This window comes from Eumetopias jubatus, unplaced genomic scaffold (assembly GCF_037043125.1).
Source record: "Eumetopias jubatus isolate StellerSeaLion01/CBP00866 unplaced genomic scaffold, mEumJub1_p1.0 scaffold_1, whole genome shotgun sequence".
Taxonomy (NCBI): Eukaryota; Metazoa; Chordata; class Mammalia; order Carnivora; family Otariidae; genus Eumetopias; species Eumetopias jubatus.
The window spans coordinates 184416705-184429178 of NW_028274807.1; the positions used below are offsets into that span (position 1 = coordinate 184416705).

Consider the following 12474-nt stretch of genomic DNA (forward strand, 5'->3'; position numbering starts at 1 on the left):
GGATGGAAGGTTTTCCTGAATTTCGCCAGCGGTGGGTTCTCTGGCCTGCATCTCGTTCTTCCTCGTTGTTTACTAATTTGACAGTTCTCTCTGCTCCTTAGAAAGCCAGGGTGGAGTAGAGGAAAACCAAGAGCTGGTCCATTTGATGGTTTGGTTGACATGGGAGGAAGATGGTGGGTGGAGGTGGGTTATTGCTCTAATATTGGCCCGTGTGATGCTTGTGGACTTGCTCAGTCCGCTTGTGCCCCCCCTTGTCACCACGTACCAGAGGCAGTCCGTGACAGGGGGGCCGCGGGGTTTCCCTCTCGGCCTTCACCCTAGCTGTGGGCCGGCCTCCGTTACTAAGCTCACAGCCTTGAGGTCTTCCAGGAACAGGGCAGCTAGACTCTCCGGTTGACTGATCTTCGAGTGACTCCTCAGGAAGGAATGTCCGCTGAGATGGTGATTCCGATTTCTGTTTTAAAAGCTTATCCTCAGTTGCTGAGAAATGAAAAAGAAAATATTCTCTGTTTTGGTTGGAGCCTCACAAAACCAAAGTTGTGCGTTCTCATGCTCCCTGGGCAGTGGCAGTTAACTCACAGGCACTATTTAGGGAGCGGAGCTGAATCTTGCCGGCCTCCTGAATCGTGCTGGTGCAGAGACAACACAAACTAGAGGAAACCGCGCTGGTGAGGCTCACGTTTTGGAAGAAAACAGGCAGCTGTGCCAAATAAAAAACCGACAGCAATATAGAAAAAGAACCCTTCTCAGAACTTGGTTCAGAATTTAGATCAAAGTTTCAGACTGAGTTTGGAAGCTCCCATAGCTTCTCAGGAGAGTGGGAAAAAGCAGAGGGGGGACAGTGCCCCTCGTCTCTGTTGGACAGTCAGAGGCTGGAAGAGGTTAGATGGCGCCCCCAGGGTCACGGGAGAGCAGTGGCCTGCCTCTGAGCACACGTGAACTCCAGGTTGTGGTGCGCCATGGGGTCGGTAAGGCCCACGGCGTCCGCGTCACCCGGCAGCTTGTTAGAAATGCCACATCCTGGCTTCCACCCCTAACGTCCTGAGCCAGAGCTGCATTTTATGAAAATCTCCAGACAGATGATACATCCTGCTCCAGGTTATTGGAGAGGACCTGAGAAAAATCTTTTCCCTCTCTAGACTGTTAACAAGCTGACCAGAGGTGACAGAGGAGAGGAGTCTGGGTACCCAGGGAATATCCCTTTCTTGAGGGCACACCTCCGATGTCCCTTTTGTTTCTTTTCCAGCCACATCAGCAGTGATAGCTTCTTGTGTGACTGCCAGCTCAAGTGGCTGCCCACGTGGTTAGTGGGCAGGACGCTGCAGGCCTTGGTGACAGCCACCTGCGCCCACCCAGAAGCGCTAAAGGGCCGAAGCATCTTCTCTGTGCCGCCTGAGAGTTTCGTGTGTGGTAAGACTGTCTTTGTGATTATTTTTTTTTTTTTCACGAAGGGTCAGGAGGCCAGGAGGAACCCCTCCTAATGGGAGTGACTCCCGTGATCAGAGTAAACCCCAATTCCTGCTTACCGGCCACTGGATGCAGTTGATTTCCCACTGAAACCACACATAGTATTTACTGTAGAGACGCCTCATTCTGTGGTTCTTGGAGGACGTGTATTTAATCAGAAGGGAGCCCATGTTGGTTTAGTTACAAATCACAATAATCAGTTACTGGAAGAAAGTTGTGTTGTCTCAAGACGGCTCCGGTGCCCACGTTAAGCTGTGAATTTACTCAGTATAGGAGGCTGGGGTTTTAATGTGTGTTTCTCTCCAGCCCCAAGAATGAAAGGTTAAACACAGGAAGAACAAGTCTCAGGAGAACTGTTACTGTAGTAAAAATACTTCCTTGTTGTTGACTTGCACTCTGGCTGTTTCTCCAAACCACTGAAATCTGCACTTGTAGCTTTACACTCTTTCTTCCTTCTGATTGTTGGAGCACGGGTCTCGCCATCTTTTTGACTGAGGGTGGTCGGAATCCCACGTTTGGCTGCGCAGAGCGTAGCGATGCTGCCCGGCTGGAGACTCTGTACCACGCTCAAGCAGAAATGCGCGGTCTCGTGCTCAGTAAGATGTGGTCAGAGAATGAGAGGATTTCTGAGTGGCTCCTGGTCTCTAAGCAGGAGCGAGGGTGGGATTCCCAGGCGTGACGGGAGCTCCGGAGCAGGTGTGAGTCCCTCCTGCCTTTTGTCCTCCCCAGTCCGCCCCGTGCCTTGGATGTGATGATCCTAACCAGGAGCTGCCCTAGCAGTGTGGGGACCCCCACGGTCCACTTCTCCACCCTACTTCTTGGGCAGAGCAGTAGCCAGTGTGCCTGCTGAAGTCTGAATACAGGTGCCCCCTGTATTCCGGGCCTCCGCCCACCACCGCTTCCAAAAGTAGGCTTGCCCTCCTTCGTGCCGATCCAGTCCAGCAAGCAGCCCTAAGAACACCCAGTGTGGTACAGCCCTCCAGAATGAGCTTTCCTTACTTTTTTTTAAGTTACTTTATTGTTATTTTTTTTAATTTTGAGAGCAAGCACGAGATGGGGGGAGGGGCAGAGGGAGAGGGAGAAGCAGAGTTCCCCCTGAGCAGGAAGCCTGACATGGGGCTCGATCCCAGGACCCCGGGATCATGACCCAAGCCAAAGGCAGATGCTTAACTGACTGAGCCGCCCAGGCGCCCCTGAGCTTTCCTTACCGATCAGTCTATGGGCACCTTTGTGCAGAACATGAAACTGCACCTAGCTCCCATTCCTGAGGACAAAGTGATTGTGTGATCCACTGCTCACCAGGGAGCTGGGCCTTGAATATTCAGCTGTTAATCAGCCTTCCTGAAATGGAGCTTTCTGCACCTTCCTCCCTTTTCCTGTCCCAGGGCATCATCTTCCTATCTGGATGAGCCAGGGTGGGATGTGGGCCCGGCTGTGCCCAGCCTCCGGCCTGTGGCCCTGCTGTGTTCTGGGCTGCAGCAGCCGTTCGCTCCACACTGTAGCTCAGGCTCGCCCCCCTAACAGTCACCAGCTGTGAATGGGAATCATGGAAAACAACTGGCTGGAGATCAGAGTTTTAAGCTGTGTGGGAATCTTCCCCCTCCTTTTTGATAAAATGGAAAAAATAACCACTTCATACCCATGAGCATTGCCCGCAACAAAAAGTCAGATAGCAAGTGTTGGTGAGGATGGGGGGAGTCTGAACCCTCTTCCACTACAGGTGGGAACGTAAAATGGTGCAGCCCCTTTGGAACACAGTTTGGAAGTGTCTCTGACAATTAAACCTAGGATAACCCGCTTCTAGCTGTGTATCCAGGAGAAACAAAAATATATCTACATAAAACCTGGACACAAATGCTCGTGGCAGCGTTGTTCATAATAGCCTAAGAGTGGAAATAATCCAAATGCTCATCACTGGATGAATGGATAAATAAAATACGGTACAGCCATGCACTGGAGTAGTATTAGGCCATAAAAAGGAATCCTTCATATAATAGATGAACCTTGAAATATTTGAAGTGAAGGAAGCTGGTCACAAAAGACTGTACCCTCTATGATTCCATCCACATGACAAGTCCAGAAGGAGTGAATGTCATGTCCAGAATAGGTCCCCATTTAGGGACTGCTCCCGGGGTGGTAGAGAGGTTGGTGATTACTGGTGGTGGCTTAGGGAAGGGATGATAGTTAAAAGGTAGAGAGTTTCTTTTTGAGGGCATGAGAGAATGTTTTTGTATTTACTGTGAAGATGGTTGTATCACGATACTGTAACAATCACCTGTGTCAAGTGTACCCATCGGTAGTCTTTAGAACACAGAGAAGTTGTATAACCCTCGCTCCCGTCTACTTGTAGAACCTTTTCATCACCCGTAAAAGACATTTTGTGTTCACAGCAGTCACACCCTATGCTCCCCTGTCCCCAGGCCCTGACAGCCACGACTCTACATTGTATCTCTATGATTTATCTGTTCTGGATCTTTCATATAAATGGAATCCTACAATATATGGCCTTTTGTGACTAGCTTTTTTAACAGCATAATTTTTTAGTATGTATCAGTACTTTTTTTTTGTTTGTTTGTTTTTGAGAGCAAGCAAGCCCAGAGTCCCGGGTGGGGAGGGGCAGAGGCAGAGGCAGAGGGAGAATCTTAAGCAGGCTCCACACCCAGCATGGAGCCCTACACAGGGCTCAATCTCATGACCCTGAGACCATGACCTGAGCCAAAATCAGGAGTTTTACTTCTTCTTTTCCAATCTTGATAGCTTTTATTTTTTTCTTGCCTGATTGCCCTGGGTTGAGCCTCCAGTGCAGTGTTGAGTAGAAGTGGTGAGGGCAGACGTCCTGGTCTTTCCTGACTTGGGGGAAAGCATTGTCTTTCACCATTAGATATGATGTTGTGGGTTTTTCATAGATGACCTTTATCTGGTTGAGGAATGCCCTTCTATTTCTAATTTTTTGAGTATTTTTATCATGAAAGGGTATTGGATTTTGTCATATGTTTTTTGCTACATCTGTTGAGGTGATCACATGGGATTTTTTTTCCCCTTTATTGATATGCCGTATTACATTGATTTTTTGGATATTAAACCAAACTTGCATTCCTGGGATAAATCTAACTTGATCATGGTGTATAATCCTTTTTGTGGGATTTGGTTTACCAGTGTATTTGTTGAAGATTTTTGCATCTGTACTCATAAAGGTCTGTAGTTTAGTTTTTGTTTAATTTTGTTATCTGGGAATACTTGACTCATACAGTGGAGTTAGGAAATGTTTACTCCTCACCTATCTTTTTGGAAGGATATGTGAAGGATTAGTGGTAATTATTCTTTAATTTTGGATAAAATTTACTAGAGTAGTCCTTGGGGTCTGGCCTTTCTTTGTGGGACGTTTTAAAATTATTTTTTCTGTTTCTCTACGTGTTACCATCTTTTCAGATTTTATTTCTTCTTGAGTCAGTGTTGGTAGTTTGTCTTTTTCAGAATCTGTGCATATATGAGGTTATCTCATTTGTTGGCATACAAACGATTCATAGTATTCCTGTTCTTTGCCATAAGGTTATAGTAGTAATGTACCCTCTTTTTTTTCCTAATTTTAGTGTTTGAAATCTTCTCCCCACCTCCCCACTCTACGAGTCTACAGATTCTTCAATTTTGTTAGTATTTTCAAAGAAGTAACGTTTGTTTTCATTGATTTTTTTTTTTTTTCTCCCCCCTCTATTTTTCTTTTATTTATTTCTGCTCTGGTCATTATTTCCTTCTTCTTGGTTTGGGTATAGCTTGCTTTTCTGATTTCTTAAAGAATAAGATGAGGTTATTACTTTGAGATCTTCCTTAATGTAGGCAGTTACAGCTCTGAATCTCTTAGAAGCACTGTTTTAGGCTGCATTTAAGTTTTGGTATTTGTGTTTTCATTTTCATTCATCTCAAAATATTTTCTAATTTCTCTTACGATTTCTTCTCTGACTTACAGAAGAGCAGTGTAGTTTCTGCAAATTAGATTCCCAGTATTCCTTCTGATACTGATTTCTGGCTTCATTGCACTGTCAGCAAAGACACTCTGATTTCTGTCTTTTTTAAAATTTACTGAGATTTGTTTTTTAATCTAACATACAGTCTCTGTTGGAGAATATTCCACATGTACTTGAAAAATGTTTATTCTGCTGTTGTAGGGTGGAATGTTCTGTAGATATCTAATAGGTCTATTTGGTTTATAGTGTCATTCAAGTTTCCTGTTGCCTTACTGATCTTCTGCCTAATGGTTTTATCCAATCATTGAACGTGAAGTATTGAGTTCTACAAACTGTTGTTGCACTGTCCATTTCTTTCTTCAGTTTTGTCAGTTTCTGCTGCTTGTTTTGTGGAGCTCTGTTAGGTGCATATATGTTTGATGTTTAGGTCTTGGGGATGGATTGTTTTACATTTATAAAAAGTAACTCCTTCTCCCTAGTAACCATTTCTGTCCTAAAGTTTATTTTATCTGATATTAGTATAGACACTGTAACTCTCTTTTGGCAACTGTTTTCCTGTTTGTGACTTTGAATCCAAAGTGTATCTCTTACAACAAGAAAGCATAGGTTTTTATCCATTTTTATCCATTTTGGTAATCTTGTGTTTTGACTAGAGGGTTTAATTGATTTGTTTGATATAATTACTGGTAAGACAGAATTTGCTGCTTGCTATTTGTTTCCTATGTGTTTTATGTTTTTTGTTCCTGTGTTTCTTCATTACTGACTGGTTTTGTATTATATGTCTTCTAATATACCATTTTAATTCCCTTATTTATTTTACTATTTTTTGAGTTATTTTCTTAATGATTGATGTAGGAATTATAATTAACATCTTAAAACAATCTAGTTCAGATTAATAATGGAATTAACTTCAGTAGTATGCAAAATTTTGCTCCTACTAAGCTCCATTTGTGGAGCTCCTCCTTTTTGGTACTGTTGTCTTATAAATTCTATCTTTATTTATCATAAGCTTATCAACAGTTTTGTGATTATTGCTCTATGTAGATGCCTTTTAAGTCAGACAGGAAGAGTGTTATAAACAACAATATGTACTTGCATACTTACATATGTAGTTATTTTAACAGTGTTTTTTATTTGTGTGGATTTGAGTTACTATTGTGTCCTTTCATTTCAGCCTGAAGGATTCCCTTTAGTATTTCTTGTAGGGCAGGTCTGGTAGCAGTGAATTCTGTCAGGTTTTCTGTTTTTAGATCTGAGAGTGATTTAATTTCTCCTTCACCTTTGAAAGACGGTTTTGCTGGATACAGAATTCGTAGCTGACACTCTTTCAGTGCTTTGAATGTGTCTGCCTACTCACCTCCGTGGTTTCCGATGAGGAATCAGCTAGCTGTTCATGCCACTGAGGATCCCTTCTGTGTGAAGGGTTGCAGCTCTCCTGTTCCTTTCAAGATTATTTGTCTCTGGCTTCTGACAGTTTGACTATTAAGTTTCTGGGTGGGGATCTTTGAGTTTATCCTTTTTGGATTTGTTGAACTTCATGGATGGGTAGCTGCCTGTTTTTCATCAAATTTGGGAGCTTTGGGGCTATTACTTCTACAAATACTGTTTCTTTTCTTTCTTCTCCTTCTTGGACTCCCATTATTTGTATGTTGTTATGCTTGAGGCTGTCCCACAGGTCTCTGGGACTGTTCCTTAGCCTTCATGGCTTTTTGTTTCTTGGATTGGATAGTCTCAATTTCACCAGCTCTTCTGTCTGCTCAGTGGGACTATTGAGCCCCTCTAGTGAATTTTTCATTTCTGTTATTATACTTTTAAACTCCCACATTTACATTTGGTTTACTTCTACAATTACTAGTTCTTTATTGGCATTCTTTGTTTGGTGGGAAAGTATTCAGATACTTTTCCTTTAATTTTCTTTGACATGATTTTCTTTAGTTCTTTGAATATATTTTATAAAGCCAATTTAAAGTTTTACGTCTAAAAGCTGGGCTTCCTCAAGAACAGTTTCCATTGACTGTTTTTTTCCCTGTTTCTTTGCATGTTTTGTAGTTTTTTATTGGAAACTGAGCCTTTACAATAATGTGGCAAGTCCAGAGATCAGATTCTCCCTCCATCTTGCCCCTGGTTTGTTGTTGTTCTGTGTATTATTACAATTTGTTGAGTGACTTTCCTGGACAAATATTGTAGTCTGTTCTATGCAGCAGTTGAAGTGCCTCCCTGGTTAGCTAATGACTGGACAGAGAACCCTTCAATCACCTCAGAAAGTCTCCCATCCTTTGCCCAGCATCTCTGTTGTGCTGAGGGTATGCAGCCACTTCCTGTTGGCACCGATCCGTAATCACAGGTGAGAAATGAGGCTCGTCTCAGGGCTTTCTCGGGCATGCATAGAGCCCTATGCGTGCACGTGGCCTTACCTTCTAGATCCTCAGGAACATGTTGGACCTTTTCATTCACCACTTTCTCTTCCTTTTTCGTTTCTGGGCCAGCCTCCTATTGGCTCCAGTGGATACTGCCTCACCGCTGGCTGCCACTTGTTTTTGTCCCATGTCCTAGGGCCAGGGCTCCCTTGCCGAGCCAACTGCATCAGCTCAAATAATGCCAGAGGATGGGGCTTTTGTGGAGGCTCCACAGCCATTCTGCGCCCCCCCTCAGTGGTCGCTTGGCTGCTGGGTTTTCAGGCTACCACAAAGCGAGGCAGAAAGGGATGGGACTTAAGCCAAGTTAAATGCCACAAAGCTCATTTTCCTTCCTGAGATTCAGGCGTTTTCTTGAGTTAACCCTCCATGCGTTGTTACAGCCTTTGCTTGGTACAGCTTTCCAGAATTCTGAAAAGGTTGATGAGAACCATTTTCGCTAGTGTTGCTGTGGCTTTAATGGAGGTGCAGATTTTTGGAGGCATCTGTCTCGCATTCTGGAAGTGCTTCTCACTCCCCTCCTCTTGGAGTGAAGTTGGTGGGTAAGGTCTGTGCAATCACAACGGACAGTTCCAGACTCCGTGTTAGTGCACTTTGTGTTGAGGTGAGCAAGTGAAGTGCACTGTAGTGGTCTCATGGAGACTGCTGAGACGTATGCCTTGGCACATGAGCACTGGTGGATGGGTTTGTCAAGGAGCGTGGTCCCAGAGGTGATCACTGCTCTGGGGTCTCCAGTCGGATAAGGCCAGATATCCACGGTGGGAGGCGCTTACGGGGTCTGGTGGAGCTGAGGGCGAGCAGAGGCCCTGAAAGGTGCGGCCCCCGTGTGGCTGGAGAGCCCGGGTGGGAGACTCTTCAGTTTGGCTCTCCTCTCCACAGATGACCTACCAAAGCCACAGATTATCACCCAGCCAGAGCCCACCGTGGCCATCGTGGGCAAGGACATCCGGTTCACATGCTCTGCCGCCAGCAGCAGCAGCTCCCCCATGACGTTTGCCTGGAAGAAGGACAACGAGGCCCTGGCCAACGCCGACATGGAGAACTTCGCCCACGTCCGTGCCCAGGACGGGAAGGTGATGGAGTACACCACCATCCTGCACCTGCGCCACGTCACGTTCGGACACGAGGGCCGCTATCAGTGCGTCATCACCAACCACTTCGGCTCCACCTACTCGCACAAGGCCAGGCTCGTTGTGAACGGTGAGGCAGCACGGTTTACTCTGGTGTGCGATCCCCCAAAGCCACACGTGGTTCTCCATGCCCTTGCAGGAAGGCTGCAGACCGGAGACACTGAGCCTCTTCAGGACATTACTGTGTCCCTAGTTGCCGGGGGGCCCCAGAGCAAGTTCTGTAGATGGAAGGGTTATTCTCAGTGATTTTCCTGTTTTTCCTGTTTCTGGTGACTTTTCTTTCTCTCTCTCTTCTCTTTCTCTTTTTCTTTCTTTCTCTCTTTTTCCTTCCTTTCCTTCCTTCCTTTCCTTTCCTTCCTTCCTTTCCTTCCTTTCTTTCTCTCTCTCTCCTTTCTTTTTCTTTCTATCTTTCTCTCTTTTCTTTCTTTCTCTCTCTCTCTTTCTTTCTTTCTTTTTAATGTTAAATGAAATGATGGGCCCAAGGCTTGTGCTTTTATCCATTTATTATTTTCCGCAAACTATGCTGTCCGGTGTCCAGATTCTGAGCATACCCTGATTGTGGGGGAAGCTCCTGCCCTCTGAACTTTAGAGCCTCTCAAGGTTGCTATTCTCAGGGCTGCTAACTGTCACAGTGAATTTAGAGCAGAATAAGGGAAGCCAACAGCCAGAGGAGTTAAGCACCCCAGCACCCTAACCTGGTTATTAAGCCTCCAGGTAGTAAGTGTTGGAACCACCGTGTCTTGGAGCCCTTAAAGACCACAGGAAAACACATTCTTTTACCCCACTTTGCCTGTTGTCTTGGCTTATTCTGAAGGAGGCCTTTGTATCAAAAGCTCCATGAACTGTTAGACTTGCCACCAAAGTAACCCCAACGGGAATTGCAGTGGTGTCCTGGCATGTGCTCTCGCCGCTGAGCCAGGGAGTAGGGGCAGAAAAAAGCTAGCCTGCTGCCTACAGCTGGCCAGTGCCCAATGAGGGGGCCCCGAACCATCTCTCCGCCATGGCGTTCCCCAACAGGGAAGGGCATCCCGCTGCTCTAGGGCGAGGCACGTCCTCCTTCTCCGTCATTACGTCCTGTCCGGGCTGTTCTGGTGGTTAATGGAGGCAGGCAAGTGTCAGACCCCAGTATTTACGGGCTGTCCCCCTAGAGGAACTGCTTCATAAATGGTTTGCACGTGACGGGGTACTAGGCAGCCTCGGGGTGACAAAAGCGAGCCATGGGAGCAGGATGCTGGCAGTTTGGGGGAGCTGACTGCTCTCTCAGACGCTGGTGCAGAGGGTGGGGAGGGGACAGCCACCCGCCGAGCGGGGGGCTCTTTGCCAGAGGACGGTCCCGGCCCTTGCATCCAGCTCTTCCTCCCTGCGCGCCTGACGCCGTTTGTATTTTGCAGTGTTGCCGTCCTTCACCAAAATGCCCCATGACATTGCCATCCGGACCGGCACCACGGCCCGCCTCGAGTGTGCTGCCACCGGCCATCCTAACCCCCAGATCGCTTGGCAGAAGGACGGAGGCACGGACTTCCCCGCCGCTCGTGAGCGACGCATGCACGTCATGCCTGACGACGACGTGTTTTTCATCACGAACGTGAAGATCGAGGACATGGGGGTGTACAGCTGCACGGCCCAGAACTCGGCCGGCACCGTTTCCGCGAATGCCACCCTGACAGTCTTTGGTCCGAGCACTCGCACACTGAGTAGAGTCCGCGCGTGCGCCAAGGGGGCAGGGGTGCCACCCCTCCGGGCGGCAGGCCATAACTGAATGTGCCAGGCTGCTTCTCTGTTTAAAACTTTCCAGAAAATGTTAGAAAGCAGTTCGACAAGTGGTTTTTTTTTTTTTTTTAAGTGAATTAAGGGGGTGTTTCTCATAGGGCTTTGGTATGGAACATTCTCAGACTGCCCTCGGGCTGGAGGGGTATGTTTTGCTGAAGAATAGACACACAAGCCCGGCACAGGACAGGTGGGGGGGAGAGGGGCTTCTCTGTGGCCCAGTAGTTTTACCTTCTGGTCGCAGCCACCCCCCAGAATGGTTGTGATTTAGTCATCGTGTGAGGTCTGGAAAGCTCACCACTCTGCTACAGGATCTGTCTGGAAGGCAGGGCAGGCCCCCAGAATAACCGTCCGGTCTCCTCTGACTTCTTGCAGAAACCCCATCCTTGGTGGCACCCTTAGAGGACCGTGTGGTGTCCATGGGAGAAACAGTGGCACTCCAGTGCAAAGCAACCGGGAACCCGACGCCCCGCATCACCTGGTTAAAGGGGGGCCGCCCTCTGAGCCTCACTGAGCGGCACCACTTCACACCTGGCAACCAGTTGCTCATCGTCCAGAACGTGGTGGTGGAGGACGCGGGCCAGTACACGTGCGAGATCTCCAACACCCTGGGCACGGAGCGCGCCCACAGCCAGTTGAGCATCCGGCCCGCCCCCGGCTGCAGGAAGGACGGCAGCACTGTGGGCATCTTCACCATCGCTGTGGTGTGCAGCATTGTCCTGACGTCCCTGGTCTGGGTGTGCATCATCTACCAGACCCGGAAGAAGAGCGAGGAGTACAGTGTCACCAACACAGGTCAGCCTCTGCTGGCTGAGCTCAGCCCCCCGGGGCAGGAGGGAAGCACGGCGCTGTGTGGGGAGGAGGCAGGGTGCGGGGATGTGCCGGCAGGGTGCCCTGGGCCTGAGTGCAGTGGCTACGTGGTGGCTCGCTGCAGTGACCACCCGTATCGTGCTTCTGCTGGTTCTGGCTCCCTCACCATCCCGGCTCGCTCTCTCGTGGGCTCAGAGCTCCAGCTGCTGTATTTTTTACACCCAAGTGGAAAGTGGGGCTAAGCCGGGCCCTCCAGACCATCTCTGCACAGCCTGGGCAGCTGCTGTCAGGAGAGCCTCATGTCTGCGCCGGATAGGGAGCCCATGTTTTCACAGCTAATCCCCACGAAGGATGGGGGACACCTGGTATCTTGACTGTCCTATCTCCTTGCAGATGAAACCATTGTGCCACCGGATGTTCCAAGCTACCTCTCGTCTCAGGGGACTCTTTCTGACCGGCAGGAAACTGTGATCAGGACAGAGGGTGGCCCTCAAGCCAATGGGCACATCGAGAGCAACGGTAAGGCTTCAAAGTCTGCTGTGACCCTGTCCTCACGAGCCTCTGCCCCTCCCTAGGGCAGGTGCATGGCCTTAATGCTGAGCACATCTGACCTCAAAGGCTGGCAGACTCAGGCCTTCTGTTGGGGTTTTTTTTGGCCCTATCCTACGCATGTTCTGCAAGGTTTTAAAAGTCCAACCCCTGGGAAGTTGCTATATTGGGCTCAGCATCTCCTGGTCAGGATAAGGTAGGACTGAAGAAGCTGTAAAGGCCATTACAGGCCCTGAAACCAATCCATTTGTTGAGTAGGGGATGGGCCCAGACCTGTTCTGTGGTCCAATCTCTGCTACTAGAAAGCTCTCCCAGGGTGAGTTACCTCTACAGGGGAGACTGAGTGCTTACAGGGGGCAAGTCCATCCTCACACG

At 48.0% G+C, this 12474-nt stretch overlaps 1 protein-coding gene across 1 annotated transcript in view; it reads left to right on the plus strand.

Annotated features, from left to right (window-relative positions):
• The window catches only part of LRIG1 (leucine rich repeats and immunoglobulin like domains 1), a 110955-nt gene that overhangs the window by 95430 nt on the left and 3051 nt on the right, over positions 1–12474 (plus strand). The window contains exons 12-16 of the mRNA XM_028110332.2: positions 1247–1410; positions 8723–9043; positions 10365–10646; positions 11116–11535; positions 11944–12069. Coding sequence (XP_027966133.1) covers positions 1247–1410; positions 8723–9043; positions 10365–10646; positions 11116–11535; positions 11944–12069 — 1313 coding nt within the window. The remainder of the gene's footprint in view (positions 1–1246; positions 1411–8722; positions 9044–10364; positions 10647–11115; positions 11536–11943; positions 12070–12474) is intronic.